Consider the following 16,087-nt stretch of genomic DNA (forward strand, 5'->3'; position numbering starts at 1 on the left):
GGCGGAGGGGCCGTCCCGCCCGGCCGCGGGGAGGAGCTCGGCCCGCACCACTTAAGCGCCGCGGCCGGCGCTGCCCCGCGGCCGGGCTGGCCATGGAGGCGGCGCGGGAGTACGCGGGCTCGCTGGTGCGGTGAGTGCGGGGACCCTCACCCCTCCGGGCGGCCGCTGGCTCCCTCCCCTGCTGATCCCCGCGGTGGTTCGGAGGTTGACGGTGGGTTCGGCTGCTGGGGAATGCTCGAGAGGAGCCGAATTTGAGTAACTATTTGTCAGCTCCAGCTCCTCGGGAGCAAAGGGCGCTTCTCAAGCGCAGTGTGAGGACTAGGCACAGCGGGCGTTGGGGACGGGGGTCAGGTTGAACGTGGTGGACACTAGGTGGGACAAGCAAGAAGGTGTGCTCTCGCAGCCTGTCGAGCTTCAGATGAAGTACTTCTGAGGGAAGCACAAGTTGGAGCATTGCAGTTTTAAGTCCTTTCTGAGGTGTAATGGCTGGGACGTATTCACCTCTCAACAGTAGTGAAGCTGCTGTCTTGTGTGCGAAGAGCATGTGTGCCAGGCATGGAGCTTCAGTGTAGTTAGGAGCCACTTGTACTCAGTGAAAACAGGGCCACAGCTCCTGGCCTCTGTCCGCGTTTTGGTTGTGCTGACCATGTCTGTAAAGTTGTCCATTTGTGTGTAACTCAAAAATGCATCTAGTTCTAGCTGTGCTTCCGACATCTCTACGGTTCATGTTTTAACAGGGACATCAAGTCTGCAATCTGGGTGAAACCTAAGTCTCCTGACTAATTTCTGACTCTTTTTTTGGCTTTGCTGTTACTGCCATTGTCATCTGTCAGTGAACTTTAACCTAAAAGTCAAACTGTGCTGTGTTCTGAAGCCACTCACGTTGTGCAACGTTGATTTTTCTGAGTGAGGCTGAAGACCATTGCACCACATTCTTAGACAAACATACGAGGCATATTGCAAACAAAAGACAAAGAGGGAAATATATGTACGGGACACAAGGCAGGCTTTTAATTGCCAGGTGTTTCCCAAAAAAAAGATAATTCATCTGTCCCACCAACCTTGACACTACACTGAATGTGTAGTTATACAAAGCAAGTTTGAAGATCTTTGCTCTTTTGAGTATAAATATATTTTTGTGGTTTCCACTGACTGACGTAAGATCTCACTCTCCTTTAGGGAAGAGCTAGGATTTGATCTTTTTGATTTTAAAGAACAACAGAACAGCAATGGAGTTGTCTATATCTAACCTGTCACTCAACTTTCTAATAAAGCTGACTGTATCTTAGTATGTTTCTTTTCTCTCCACTGCTTGTTCCCTGACTTAGCTTGATCAGCTTTTAGTAGGAAATTATTTTTGATAATGCCAATCTAGCAGAGGAATTTCCTGCATCAAGAGTCAGTTTGTCTGGTGTCTGCAGCAAAAATTTATCTTTTTAGGAACCCTGAAGGTAGGCTGGCCTGTTTGAGTCTGTAGCCTTTGTGTGGGGGGGAAACAAAGGAAGAGAAACAAGCTTTCAGCAACAGGCCCAGAAGTGGAAGGCTTCACATTCTGTTTATCTGGCTCTTTTTAATCACACTGGCTTTTGCTTTCTAGTTGACTGAAACCTCAGCCTGCACTGGAGCACAGACTCCCTGCTTCATAAGCAGAATTATTTAAAGACGACGTTGGTTTATTGAAATGTAGGTGTAGTGGCATCAATGTTAAATAACTCCCTAAGACTTGGACTCCTGTGAAGTAACTGTCTGATGTAGCTGGTGAAAGTCCTGGTTTGTTAATCTGGTTTGTGATGGGTTTTTTTGTTTGTTTTTTTTCCTCTGACTTTTTACATCTGGTACAACTGGGCAGCAGTGTGACATGAGTGATCTTGAATCCTGACGAAACTTCTGCTCAGAGCTGCAAAATGTGGCTTGTATAGTTGGCAGTGCTAATGCCCAATGTTGAATCCTGTTAGCTTAAGTCCTGCCCATGATCTGTGCCGCTAACGCTTTTCTGTATCAGGATATATGTTCGGCTTTTTCCTTATGCTTTGTCTTTTGTCAGTAACAACCTGGCTTAAGTAATGGGAAAGAAAACTGTTCAACAGGACTGCTATTTTCCGTCCTCACCAGAAAAAAAAAAAATCTTGGCACTACCGTCATATATACCACTCAAGTAACTATTCTACATGCTAGTTTTCAAATGTGTGAGAGGGAATGGGGCGTAAGTAGATCTGAAAGCATTGTCTCTTGAATCCTGACTGTTGTGCCTTCTGACATAAGGGTGCCCTGTGAAGTGATGTCACCAGCCCCAAGATCAATGAGCAGGCTTCATATCTGAGGAGAAGACTTGGGTGATTCAGAATGGGAGCTGCCCACAGACCAGAGGAGTGTCTGGGGTACTATTAACTTAGTCAGTGAAGAGATTAGCCAACATGCCCTGTCTTAGCACACTACCCTTCTGTGTAGCTTCAACGCCTTTGCAAGTGCTACTCTGTCACCTCATCCTCCTCCCTGGTCTTGACCCTTCTCCAGGACAAAAGTATTTATTACCTCTTTAATTTGAAACAGTACCTGTCTCCTGAAAAACATACTGACTGCTTATCCTCACCAGCTTTGTTGTGGGGAGGAGAGAGATTTCCACCAGCCGTGTATGTATATGTGCAAACTGTTGAAAGCCAGGGACCTAAAGTTTAGACAGCACTACTAAGAAAGTATTAGCTTGAGCTAGAATAAAACTGTTGAACATTCTGCTCCCTTAAAAAAATAGAAGTTCTAACAATGCTGAGGAGTTTTTGAGGGAGGTAAACTTTGCTGTACTAAGGAAAGGCAATAGCCCAAAGCCCTGTAGAAGGGCATTTCAGAATGAGAGCAGGAAATGAATTGCCAGCACTCTATCTGGCCAGTCAAAAAAACCCCACAAAACTTTCTGTGCATCTCAAAAATATTCTTAAAGACCAGATAAGAACTTTGGAAAATAAAGTTATTCTCCCTGGTCAATGTAGACTTGCACAAAAGATGTGACAGGGACAATGAGTGACTTTATACCACTTCATTGTTCTAAAAATTCCTGTATTCACTTTCTTGCCGCAGAAAGAGACTGCCAGTTCACTCCCAGTCTGTGACAGTGTCCAGTAATATATTTTCCTACATAAAGCTGACTTTTTACATCTGTGTGGGAGAACAAAGTGGGGGTGCATGCCTTTCCCACCCCTGTGCAATTCAGCATTAAGGAGCAAAAGAGATACCGAGGGTGAAGTCCAGGAATGGGGGAGACAAAATGTTTTCTCCCTTTAAAAGACTTGTCAGAGATCAATCCTTTCCAGGTGTCATGCAGAGGGTGAATTTTGACAAGCTGGATATTGAATTAACCAATGTAATTTGGCAGCAAAAAGCTGTCATGAGATGTAGTTGGGAGCAGGTCTGTGCCTTGGTGTGGGAGTAGGAAGTTAGAGTTATGTGTTTGGTTTACCTAAGGAAACGTAAAGAGTGACTGTTAAAACATGTGACTGCTTAGGAAAATTTACAACCTCTTTCTAAAAGTATTTGAATTCTTCCAGCCTCTCTGACAGCCTTCTCCAACCCTGCAATTATGTACTTTGATCTTAATTTTCATTTTATTTTATGACTTTTGATACATTAGGGCACAAATAAGTTTTATTTTTGATTTTTTTAAAAAGTAGATGAGGTTTTGTAAGCTATAGATATTTTTTATAATATAAACACCTTGGCTGTTTGGAAATCAAGCATAACTATATTGAAAAGCTCGACTTGCATTCTGGTGCTGGGTGTTTTGGGTATGGATAATGTGTTCAGTCTTCCTAAAGCAAACTTGTATCTTAAATAATTAGTTGAAAGTAGTCTTGTGTATTATCTCTGTGAGCATTTATCTTGCAGGTAAAGAGAATGATCTAAGTGGCTGAATGCAGTAAGACCTGCTGCCTTTCCAATTCAGTGTTAAACTTGTCAGCCTCACTGTAATCATGACCTTGACATCAGCTGAGCTAGAGGTGGCCCACATCTGCTTGAAATGTTTTTAATTTTAGAAGTGTATTCAAATGTCACTGGCAAGAGACGGTTCAGAGACAACATGTCTGTAGGGCAATGTAATATTTAGTTTTGAAAGCAAGCTCCACGAGTCTAATGTGACCTGTGAATTACTTGTATAATGTGCTTACGTCACTGAACTCAACAGTCCTCCTCCTTCTCATGGTACTTGAAGTGACTATTTTTATAACTACACTAAATTTCTATTTGTCTTAGATCTTTGGTATCCATGGGAGCATCTGTGGGAGCGGTAACAAAACAGACCCTGTTCCCTCCTCTCATGCCTGCAGGGCGACCTTTCCGTGTCTCGAATGCCTCCCGAAGCAGCCGGAAAGGAATTGTTGCAAGCAGTCTGCAAGAGCTCATCAGCAAGGTAGGGCAAATGTTCCCGCTTGGGCTGAAACTTACAGTGAAGTACAGTATCCCAGAAAGGCAACCCACACACTCGTGTTCTTCTAAAAATCATTACTGGGGAAGTTCAGGAGAATATGGCAGATCAGCAAATCTTAATGTGAAATCATGTCATTATTTAGGTTGGACAAGACCTTTAACATCGAGTCCAGCTGCAAACCAAACACTGCCAAGTCCACGGCTAAACCATGTTGCTAAGTGCCACATCTATACATCTTGGACGACAGACCCCCTTTCGAATGCTAAAATTTACTGGTTTTTTGCAGACTTTAGATGCCTTCCTTATATCTGCTGGAATAGTTACTCTGGTTTTGGAGGAAGATGGCACGATTGTGGATACAGAAGAGTTCTTCCAGTCCCTGGATGATAATACGCACTTCATGGTTCTAGAAAAAGGACAGAAATGGACACAAGTAAGTGTTGACCTGCTCTCTGTCACTTAAATATAAGTGGATGGAAGAAAGTCTATGGCTGCTAAAATTGTTGGAAAGGAGAGAGATGAGAAAGAAAACTTCCACTAAAGAAGGCAAGGTATAAACTCTTTGAGCGTCCTGGATGACAAATCAAGTTTGTTTTTTGGTTGGTTTGTTTCTTCTGTCCCTTGCTTGAACATAGAACTCTTAGCAAAGATCTGCCAAGAACTGAAATGAAACATTACAACTGAAAAGAATTATAGGGGAAATCTCCTGCTTTTGGGGATCCTCAGAAGTAACTTTATTCTTGAGCCTTTTTGTAGCATAAAGAAAACTAGGACTGTAACTGCATGAAGTTAAAAATACAATGTCTTTAAAGGTTAGCTTTAGAAAGGAAAAAAATTCCCAAATGTAAAAAAAGTTTTGTCTTGTGAGTGCAGTAATGATTTAGTGAAGGTTAGAAAAATGCCTGTGTTTAATCTAGCAAACAGCTAAAAGTTATCATCAAAACCCATTGTTAGCCTACATGCTTCAAGATATTTTAAAAACTGTTAAAATCAGCTTGCTGTAGCCTTCTGTTCATGTCAACACAGTATCCGACTTGTGGTTTTGTGGGGGAATAGTCATCTGCACGTTAATGAGATAAACTCCCAATTGTCTCTCTGTTAAGTGGTTGTTGCTAGAAAGGTAGCATCAAAATTTCTTCTACTGGGGCAGAGCTAGCTGAGGAGCTGTATACAGGCCTATGATTTGTCTACTTGTACACAGGTGGCTCAATCGTGTGGCCCTGTTTCCTCAGTCTCCTATTGCAGTGTGGGCAGTTTGTACATTTTTCCCCGAGATACCTCACTGGCTTATCAACCTGCTGCATCTAGGCCATGAGCTCCAAGAGCAGAAAAGAAGTTGCAGCCAGGGCATGACTCCACCTTGCTCCTTCCCTCTCTGCCCTGTGTCCTGTCTGGCATGGAGCAGAACAAGTTTGAATGCTGTCCCTCTTCAGGACATGCTGAATGACAGGAGGACTACCGCAGCTTCACAAATCATCTAGAGGGTAGCACAAACTCTGTCATGCTTTATCCAAATATTCTCGGTGCTAGTGGGGGATACGCTACCAAGAATACCAACGACTTCTACATATCCAAAACTTTTGTTAGTGGGGAGCCCTGTTGCTAGACCTTTGAGGCCGTTGAAGTAAAACAGGCATAAAATTGCTGGCTAATTATATACTACAGTGTTTAACTTGGTTTGACTTATCACAGTACTGTCTGAGTGCTGGGGTAACAAGTACAAAAAGGCCCAGTCTTACACAACTTTATTGCTTCATTTAGCATGCAAAAAACAGCCTGGCAGCTGCCAAGTCAGTAACCTTGAGCAGGATGCGCTGAGCGGAGTATCTCGTGTTTCCACTAGATGTCTCTGTAAATATGGGTCTGCTATGCTATTTTCTTATTTTTCTTGAAGCAAGCATGGTGAAAGCATAATTGTCAGCCCTGAAGCTGACAAAGGCTGCTCTCAATAAAGAAGGCCGGATTTAAGGTGGAAGATGACTTTCCATGCTTTTCCTCCTTTGCTTTTTCCTCTTAAAAACCTCAAACCCTAGGCCTAATCAGTAGTGGCTCCCACCTCATGTTACTTTTTTAGCAGGGGGAAAAAGAGAGGTGTTATGAGCCAGGATGTGAAATGACTTTTCACAGATGTCATCTTTGCAGCTCTCTCTAAGAGTGCTTATCAGTATTGTGGTTCTTCCTAAACAGAATAACCTAATGTCATCCTGGTAATTTGGTGGCCTACTTTGGTGTTGACTGTGCTGCCCCAGGTAGCAGCTGGAACATATCGGGATAATTAAGTAATGACGCTGTGCTGTGGCATTACCAGTGGTTTCAGTATACCCTGAAGCAGCAGCTATATTATAAGAAATAAATATTCAATGGGTGCTACATCACTCTAGAACTTCTGTGTCTGTTTGGGATACCTTCAGGCTCCTGGTCAGGACTTTTACAAAATTACGTGAGGCAGGGTCTTGCTTTTCTCTGTGCGAATGCTTTTAATTCTATTTTAGAGTTGATTGAGAACTAGCCCAAAGACTGGAATAAGCAAGCTGTTTCTGAAAAGCTGCACTGTTAGCAATTGTCTTGCTGTAGTTTCCTGGCTTATAGTACAAATTGCCTCTTTCTCTCTTTTTAAATTAGACACGAAATGGAGTCACCACCCTGAGACAAAAGAAGAAAATGGGAGTAGCTAACATCACATTTGATTTATACAAGCTGAACCCTAAGGATTTTATTGGCTGCTTAAACATCAAGGCAACCTTCTATGAGATCTACTCTGTCTCATATGACATCAAATGTATGGGAGCGAAAAGTGTATTGCGGTAAGCATGTTTCCACTACTGGTGAGGCGTATGCATTAATGTAAAATCTGTGTTTGCTTATTGTTTCTGTGAAGCAGGTGTGTTTTATAAATTTAGTATTTTTATTCTTACATACTGGCCAATGTACCGAATCCCCAGATTTCTTTTACTTGTTTGAAGAATGCAGGAGGCTGAGGAAGAAGCAAAATACTCTTTGAACAGGGGTCTTCAAGGGGATGAAATGAGAGAGGAATTTGAGATCTGATGGCAGAGGTCTTAAAGCTTGTCCAGACTTGGCAGTCACTGGTTGCCAAATTCATCACCTGAGCTACACAGAAGAGATATGACACTGTCTACTGTCTTAATGTGAATTTATAATCTGTAGTAAGATTGTGTAATGTCACTCTTAAAACCAACTGGTATCTAAGCCAAATAATGGAGCCTAACAAGGACCACTGTTCCATGAGGGACCAATCTGTAGTGGGTTGTGAGTTTGGTAGAACTGGCTGTTGTGAAATGCTGTCTTATGCAGGAGCAAAAAGTGGTGGAGTCTCATTCTCTGGAACCTGCTTTAGGTCAACCTGCTTTAGCAGGTGGATTAGACTAGATGATCTCCAGAGGTCCCTTCCAACCCCAACCATTCTGTGATTCATTTGTGAAAATAATACCTGTCCTCTCTGCTGCATTCGTGTGTTGAAAGTCTGTATCGTGTCAAAACTAGCTGTGTCCTGCCCTGATTGAAGAAAACTTTTGAGTTCAGACTCCTTCACAAAGGTGCCCTATTTAGCAGCTGTTTAAGCTGCAGCCCCGAATTTCTCTACCTGACCTTTCAAATTCTGGTTGAGAATCTGGTTGAGAGGTAGTGGAGAGTTGATGCGTTTTATTACTTGAGGACCAGATCTGCTCTGTACAAGACAGATGTATTTGCCTGTGAGGTTTTCACTTCCCCTGCGCAGCAAGTAGTCTTTAGTTTGAAGTCTTCAAACAGTCCCTCCTCTCATGATGCAGCTATTAAGAATTGTAATGCTAATTTTGTTCCCTGTTTTTCTGTCTGATCTCTCCCACCCTACTTAGGTGGTCCCTTGCTTAATCTTTTAGGCTACAGCTGATGTGACTGTCGATGAGACCCATCTCTCTGGTCACGCTACAGTGATTCTCCAGCTATATGCTATGCCCTCCTGTAGCACTGGCTTCATTAGGGTTCCTTCAAAACAAAGGGTTACCCTTGAACAGCTGCGCTCCTCCAGTTCCTATGTTTGTCAAGTCTCTTGAGCCAGAACAAACTCTGATTTCTGGCTATCTGCTATGGAGATGAGTATCAGCACTGGAACTTGCACTGTTACAGAGAATTTGAAGTGACAGTTCTGCCTCCCTGCCAACACAGGGCAGCTGGTCAGAAAGAAGTGATACTGACAGACAGCTGAAGTAGCTGTGGAGTTCTGGAAGCGCTGTTATGTTACCGAGTTGAGATGTGAGGGAAGTGCCAGTGTCAGGGTGGGAAAATAGTCCACTAGCAAAGAACAGGGGTGACAGAAGAGACAACTGTGGATACTCTTGAACACAATAGTGAGATGGCATGTCTCTAACTTGCTATTGAAATTGAAGACAGATGATGTTTGGTTCTTGGTGTTGTCCCTCTGCTAATGAGATCCAAATTACTAACTCTGCCTTCTCCCTGAGCCCACCTGTGGAGTCTGAAGGGAAAGGACTTTAAAATGCTGCAGTTGTTCATTGGGGAAAGGGGCTCAGAGCCTGCCAGATCTGATTAGTGCATTTCCCCTAGCAGTTTCTCCCTGTAGTGTCCAACTGAAGGATCAAATGTCCGGTTCAACAAATAACTTCCTCTGTGGCTTAAGTGACAACTGCACTTGTGTGCAAGTGACACACTGCAGCTGCTCAAAAACTCAGTACCAGGTGCAGCTTTCTTTACAACTGTAAAGCTCCTTGGTCTTGTACTATGTGGTGGAAGGAAGGACATACTGAAATGGTGCACATGAGGGAAGCGTGAACAAGGGGTACAGTGTTTTGGGTTTTTTTTAAGGCTTCCCAGGCTCTCTAAGTACAGGGTATTCTACTCTATTGAAGCATTGGATTTTTACTGCAAACTTTCTTCATCACAGTGGAAAAAATGAATTTTTAGGAAAAAGACTTTGCCTTCTCTGCTAGAGCTCAAAGGAGAAGTGAATAGCAGCATAGGTTTCACAGCTGCATTTTCTCAGACAAATTCAGAAAATCTTCCCCCTTTTTTGCAGAAGAGGGAAGCTGGTCTGGTTTCTGCATCCTCAGAAAGGGATGCATTTCCAGTTTTGGAATTGTTCCAGTTCTTGTGTACCACATCCCCAATGCCTCAGCTTCACACTTGTGAGGGCCTACTTAACTTTCAGGGCATGAGGCTTGAACATGGCTCTTAGTACTGATGTCCCCATTGTTTTGTGGAGAATAGAAGGAAGATGCAGCTATAACTAGGTTGAATAAATGACCATTTATGATGATCTCTATTCCCTTGCAATCCTGTGGTGGTCTACAGTTTATATTGTAAGCCTCTGATGCTTATCTGATCTTAGTTTAGGGATCTGTACTGGTTCTCAGACAGTATTATATATTTGAACACTGATACTTATTAAATCTTTACAAAATAGAATAGTTGTGAACTGAGAATTCTTAAAGTTTGCAGCTTAGACAACATTAATTTGCCTGGCTTCACTCATTTTGCTGTTGGGCATCCACTGTAATGTGATTGCTCAGCTTCAGATCTAATTAAGTTTGATCTGCAGCTTAGAGATACACACAGTGTTGTATTAGTCAATGGCCTAAAGGTGAGATGCAAGATGGATTCACGCTACAGGAATGCTGCTGGGCTCCCAGGCAAAGTTGTTTTCAGTGGTGCTCTGGAAGTTTGAGTGATGGCTTTGCAAAAAGCCTGTAAATGTCTAATGGGATGCCTGCCTGCTTTCTTAAATGTTTTTTCTGCTTCTGCCAACATGTCAATAGTTTTGTGTTAATCAATGGCCACAGAAGTGTTTTTTCTGAAGAAGGTACAAAAAAGACAAGCTTATCAGAAGTGAGGAGAAATTAGAGAGTTTTTAAATGTATCTACCTAAGTCATTCTAAAGGTGGTGTGGGTGGGGAGAAAGGAGTAATGTCATTCTGCTGGTGATTAAGAAAAAACAAAACCTATTTTCTTCTATAATTAACTTTTCTTCTAGGAAGATACTTCAGCTAATGTCCCATGCAGCACAAATAATCGGCCAATTTCTTCTCTATACTGGAACGTATATGTTGCAGTTGATGGGTGAATATGATGAAGACGTCCCATGTAGAAGATCAAGGCGGGAGTAGTGAGCACAGCTACACTTCTGATATCGAATCCTTTTGCTTAAAGACATGCTCTTGCCCAGTTTTGATTGTAATGATGTTACGGTAGGGGGATGTCCACTGATGTGAACTAACATTTTTCACACTTGGGAATGCTTGTAGGCCTTAGTCATAAAATAAGTGTTTGGTGTTCACAGGCAAAAGCAGCAAAAGGATGGGTGCCTCGTGTCTGAGAATGGAGCAAAAGGAGAGAGGGCAGGTTTTTGCCTCAGCAAAAGTATACTTGGAAACTTGCCTGCTTTGTAACCAGTGGGTTCAAAGTTTGGTTTTGTTTTTTTTCCTGGTTTTTGTTAGTTTTCATGGCTGTCTATTTGCCTTGTGAACAGACTGGGCTGTAAGGTGGTGGCAGGGGGTCTGTGGTTTTTTTTGTTTTGTTTTAATCCTTAACAGTTTTGGTATTAGTGCCCAACTGGCATTGAGGTACAAAAGTGTGAAGTGTACTTTTTTACTCCTTCTGACAATGGAACTACACAATACAGCTGAATCCTGATTCTCTCATTAAGTCTGATTTGAAGAAAGTGCAACTAAACAGAAGCTTAATATTTAGCCTTATTTCCCTTAAAACAAGGAAAAACCTTTCATTATGACTCTTTATATTACTATAGTTCATACCAGTTGAAGAAGCTGATGTATTTCTTTAATGAGTCTGATGTCTATTTCTTCCTGAAGTGTTGAATCATTTACCATAGTTTCATGAATGCAGCTTACAAGCAACCTGCTGAAGCTTGGTTCAGGGGTTAAATGATCACTTATGTAGTTTCTAATGTTCATTTACAAGATGACACTACATTCCAAGTTGTACTTGAGGTACATGTAAGAGATGCTGGATTTTGATGCCCCTGTGTTCAGGGGAGAGCAGCAGGACACTATCTAGTCTTGTGTAACATACATATGCTCTTAACTGGATATTTTGGGGTTTATAGTTTCTCAAGACAAGCTGTATTAAAGGACAAATTTTTTAATCCTTAGGTAAAATTGTTCTTAATGTTTTCTACAGTTTAGTGAGCTGCTAGCATGACCAGCTTCCCACAAGCTTTTCCTCAACAGTGTAGAAAACTGGAAAACAAGCAGTGTTAGGTGCCCTGTATTAAAATACAAACTTCCATTGGTGAAGGGAAAAAGCCCAACTTTAGTTGTTCATAGGTGTGGCTTTTAAGGTTTTCATTTGCTCACTCATGAATAATTTTAGTAAGTTGTTATATTCTAGCTTAGGACTGAAAGCTGGTAAGGAGACAGTGGATACGGTTAAATATGTCTGACCTGACAGCAGGTGCCACCAAGGAAGAGAAGCTCTGGTGACAGAGTGAACAAGTGGGGCAGGAGAAGAAAGCAGCGGGGGTGAAAGGGAAAAGACCAATGTGGACCCTGCATTGCCTGCCATGCCTCTGCTGAGACAGGGATCCATTAACTGTGCATTAACTGCACTCATCAGTTGGAGGAAAACCTAATCTAAAATAGGAGCAGGTGGACTGCAAAGACCAAGACCAAGCATCTTGGTTGAATGGATCTATTCTGACCTGTCAGCTGGGTCTGTGTCATGTCAAATGTCACTAATATGTGGGAATATTGCTCTCACTTTAATCTGCAAATTTCACCTTCATATGCTTATTTTTGCCTTCTCTTCATGGATGTGAGTTAGCCAGCTGGAACTGCATCTTTCAAATCACTATTGTGATGAAAAGCATCCTAAATCCAAGTGTTAAAGGGACTGATTTGGCAAGTTTGACAGGTGTCTGCCTGTCTCTTCAGTAATGGTATTGCAAATAAGTAGACAGCTAAGAAAAACCTTGATTTCAGTTGTTTTGCATCTACTGAGTGTTGTCTGGAGCAGTGTGCCCTCTTCCAGCAATGGGGAGGACTGATTCTTTCCTAATTTCTCACAGGGAAGAATGTCTGTAGCTTGCAGCACTGTCAGGTTTCCTTCAGAAGAAAACAATAAACTATTCTGTGAGTAATGAGAAAGAGGTTATATTAAAATGGAAGCTGTATACTTCATCTGTGTTGTTCTTAACACCCTTCCCTCCTATCCCCCCCAAATGATTGTTGCTGTGATAACTGTTGGCCAAAGTCTTTCTACCCCTACCAAAGAATTGTATTTAACAGATGCAGTGCAATGACTTTGTCAATAATTCTTTCAGCTTTTAAGGACCATTTATTCAATTAAAAAAAGCACACCTCTTGAAAGCAAACTCTGTGTAATGATCCTAGAAATATTTATGTTGCTAATGGTGGGAGCACCAACATTAAAAAAACAAAGCAACTTGTGTAGCACAATATTGCTTTGTGTGAATTGCTTCTTCGACATGTGTAATAAAAAAAGCTTTTTCAAGTCTGAACTGTGCAGATCTCAAATTCCAACCTTCTGTAGCCAGAGGCAATTGTTACAGAACTAACACTCCAGAGGTTCCAGTGCCACTGTCTGAGAACCTAATGCGATCTAAAATGTTAACTCAGTATGAATTTGCAATGTTTTGAAGCAGCTGCTGCTTTGACAGCTTAACACTTAAAACTTGAGCTGCTGAAGGTCATGTGAGCTGCAAACTCTCAATCTCAGAACATCTCCCTCTGATTCAAAATGCAAACAGCTGAACAAAGTAACTCAGCTTTGATATTTTCTCAAAATGGGAGATGTGTCTTGCAAGTTGTCTGAAATTGTTTCATTGCTTCTGAATCTTGTTTTGCCACAGGCTTGGTATTTGGGGGATGATATTTGCTACTGTAGCGACTGCTTTCCAGAGATAAAGTTTTGGCTTTGGGTCAAACTGGAGGAGTTTGTCATTCTCTGGGTTGGAACCAGTTTGGGTTTTTTTGTTTTACAGAATGCTTAGAAGGCATAGCTTTCACTTCAGCTATGTGTGGTACACAGCAAAGAACTAGTTCAGCATTATCTACCTTTCAAAAAGCTATATACAAGTTGCATACAATATTTAGCAAGAGACAGAAAAACTAAAAGCACAGGCTTTTCACTACAGGTATCTAGAGAAGAAGCTAGCTTTTCCACTTGACACTTTTAGCTTTAACTTTTTCCCATAAACTGGGTTAATCTGCGATTGTTACTGTTGCAGTCGAGGCTGGTGGCAGTGTCATGTGGAAGGTGTGAAATGTGTTTACTGCCTCCTTGCTTGCACTGGCCCTTTTTGCCTGTTGCTTTGCATCACTTGCTAACAATGTACCAAGTCATACTCTTTAGTTACCAAAAAAGGAATTTTCACTGAAGTACTCGAACTTGTTGACTCAGACACTGTTCATGTTCTGCAGGCAAAACAAAGTTGCTCTCTTCATGACTGGAATGAAGAATCTAGTAGCTTTTTGTGTGTGTAATTTATCACTACTTCATTTCCTTCCTTTCATAAACCCATGAAGTTGTTGCTTTCTTTCACCTTCCTATTCTTTCAGGAGAAACAGGGTTACAAGAGGAAAAGGCAAGGTCTAAATTCCTTAGATAATTTAGAATATGCTCTAGGAAACATCCTGAATCCCTTCCCTACAGAGAAGGGCAAATAAAGGAAAATAGGATTTTTGAGCTGGAATTTTTTCTTAGTACTGTGAGAAGATAGGTAGGTGCTAACAATTTAGGAAATGTTGGTAAGACTAAATATTAACTGTGAAGTTAACTACATGTGATCTTTTGTAACTGACTAGAATTATAACTAAATCATTTCAGCATGCCTCTTCCTGAGATAGCACTTGAACTAAAGGCACGAGCTTCTTTAATTAAAACCAAAGTAAAAAAGTATATTTTTTTTACTTGATGCCTCAAATTTTACTGGAGGTATTAATGTGATTAACATATCACTTCAGTTATGTATAAATAAGTATCCTTTTGGGTTTACAGGTTATCACTGCTTTCTCTACCTTACCTTGTCATATATGCAGTTAAGATATTTATAAACTTGAGGATCACTGTTTTGCTAAGGGTGGAAATAGTATTTTACCAATTCACAATTTTCAAGCTCAGTAGTTTAACTTACTATCACAATTGAGCCAGGTGAGAATTATGTGTCAGTGTGGTGCCAATTTTAAGGAACACTGTCCATGAAAAAATAAAATCGGATGGTGGATTTGTATGTTGTCTCTATTAATTTCTAGAATAACTTATTCCTGAAATAATCATGAATGTTAATGGATCTGTGGTCTGGCACAGACAGTTTCTAAATGCTGGACTGTGGCAGTGAAGTAACTGGATACTGTTATGTGGCTCTGAACTCTTAACTCTTTACTGCTGACTCGCTTTCTGGCCTCAAAGAAGCTGTGCAAACTGTGTTTCATTTAATACAAAAGGAATGTCTTCCTCCATCTTTTACCAAAGCTGGAGAAGACTATGAGCTACTGAGTACAGGAGACAGAAGGCTTCAGCATTCTCTGTTTTTCACAAAATACTGTAAGGATCAAGGACCTCTTTTTATAATGCCTCATGAAAACTCCCTGTAGTCATTTACCTACAGATACAATAGTGCACATTTGACTGCAGAAAAATATGAATTTAATTTAGTCAAAGATAGATTTGTCTGGTTTGGAATTAACTTAGTCTTCAGGAGGAATAACATGCAAGTGTGATCAGTCTAGCACGCTTCCATCTAATAAGTACAGTTTTGCCAAGCTTGATTATTGAGCAGTTCTCCTCTTGTGGGAGAACCTAGGTCTGATTTCTTGCAGTGGAAAAGCACAAAATAGCACTGTATTTAGCTTACTGGTAAGGTGTTGGTAGTGGGAGGTGAAGGGGTGCTATGGGGATGGCCTCAGTGAGTAGAGACTGGGGTTGCCTCTGCATGGTTCAGAGCTGCTTCCAGCTGGCTCCAAAATGGACCCACCATTGCTCAAAGTTGAGCCCTTCAACCAAGTTTGTGGTGCCTCTGTGTGGTAAGGGATAAAAAATGCTGTGCAGCAGCTGTGAGAGAGGACTGAGCAAAATGGGGGAAAAACAGCCCCAGAGACACAAAGGTCAGAAAGAAGGGGGAGGGAGTGCTCCAGGTGCCAGAGCAGAGATTCCCATAGAGCTTGTTGTGAAGACCATGGTGAAGAAAGTTGTGCCCCTGCAACCCATGGAGGACCGCACCAGAGAAGATATCCACGCTGCAACCACGGAGGTCCCATGCTACAGCAGGTAGCTGTGTCTTGAAGGAAGCTGCAGTCAGCAGAGACCCCATGCATGAACAGGTTCCTGTCAAGAGAGGAGCCCAAGCTGGAGCAGGTTTGCTGGCAGGACTTGTGACCCCACAGGAGACTCATGTTGGAGCAGTCTGTTCCTGAAGGACTGTACCCTGTGGAAGGGCCCCATGCTGGAGCAGAGGAAAAATGTAGAAAGGAAGGAGTAGTAGAGAGGAACTGTTGTGGACTGACCATGACCCCTCTTCCCCTGTGCCACTTGGAGCCAGGGAGTGGAGGTGGAAGAGTTTGGAACAGAGTTGAGCTTGAGAAGGAGGAGAGATGGGGGAAAGGTGTTTTTAGTTTTATCTTTGTTTCTCACCGTCCTTCTCTATTTTTTAATTTACAATAAATTAATTTAATCTTC

General features: G+C 41.9%; 1 protein-coding gene across 2 annotated transcripts; it reads left to right on the forward strand.

Annotated features, from left to right (window-relative positions):
- The first annotated feature begins 21 nt into the window (after window positions 1-21).
- CIDEA (cell death inducing DFFA like effector a) lies at window positions 22-16,087 on the forward strand. 2 transcript variants are annotated; one of them, XM_082045101.1, is made up of 6 exons: window positions 22-130; window positions 4,243-4,399; window positions 4,704-4,850; window positions 7,040-7,221; window positions 10,407-10,564; window positions 10,978-16,087. In XM_082045101.1, exons 1-5 carry the CDS (start codon window positions 93-95, stop codon window positions 10,537-10,539), a joined length of 657 nt encoding a protein of 218 aa, XP_081901227.1. In that variant the 5' UTR covers window positions 22-92; the 3' UTR covers window positions 10,540-10,564; window positions 10,978-16,087. The 2 variants fall into 2 exon arrangements, with proteins under 2 accessions (XP_081901227.1, XP_081901226.1); XM_082045100.1 differs by having other exon boundaries at window positions 10,407-16,087.

The sequence above is a fragment of the Streptopelia decaocto genome (genome assembly GCF_964273445.1).
Source record: "Streptopelia decaocto genome assembly, chromosome: 2".
Classification (NCBI taxonomy): Eukaryota; Metazoa; Chordata; class Aves; order Columbiformes; family Columbidae; genus Streptopelia; species Streptopelia decaocto.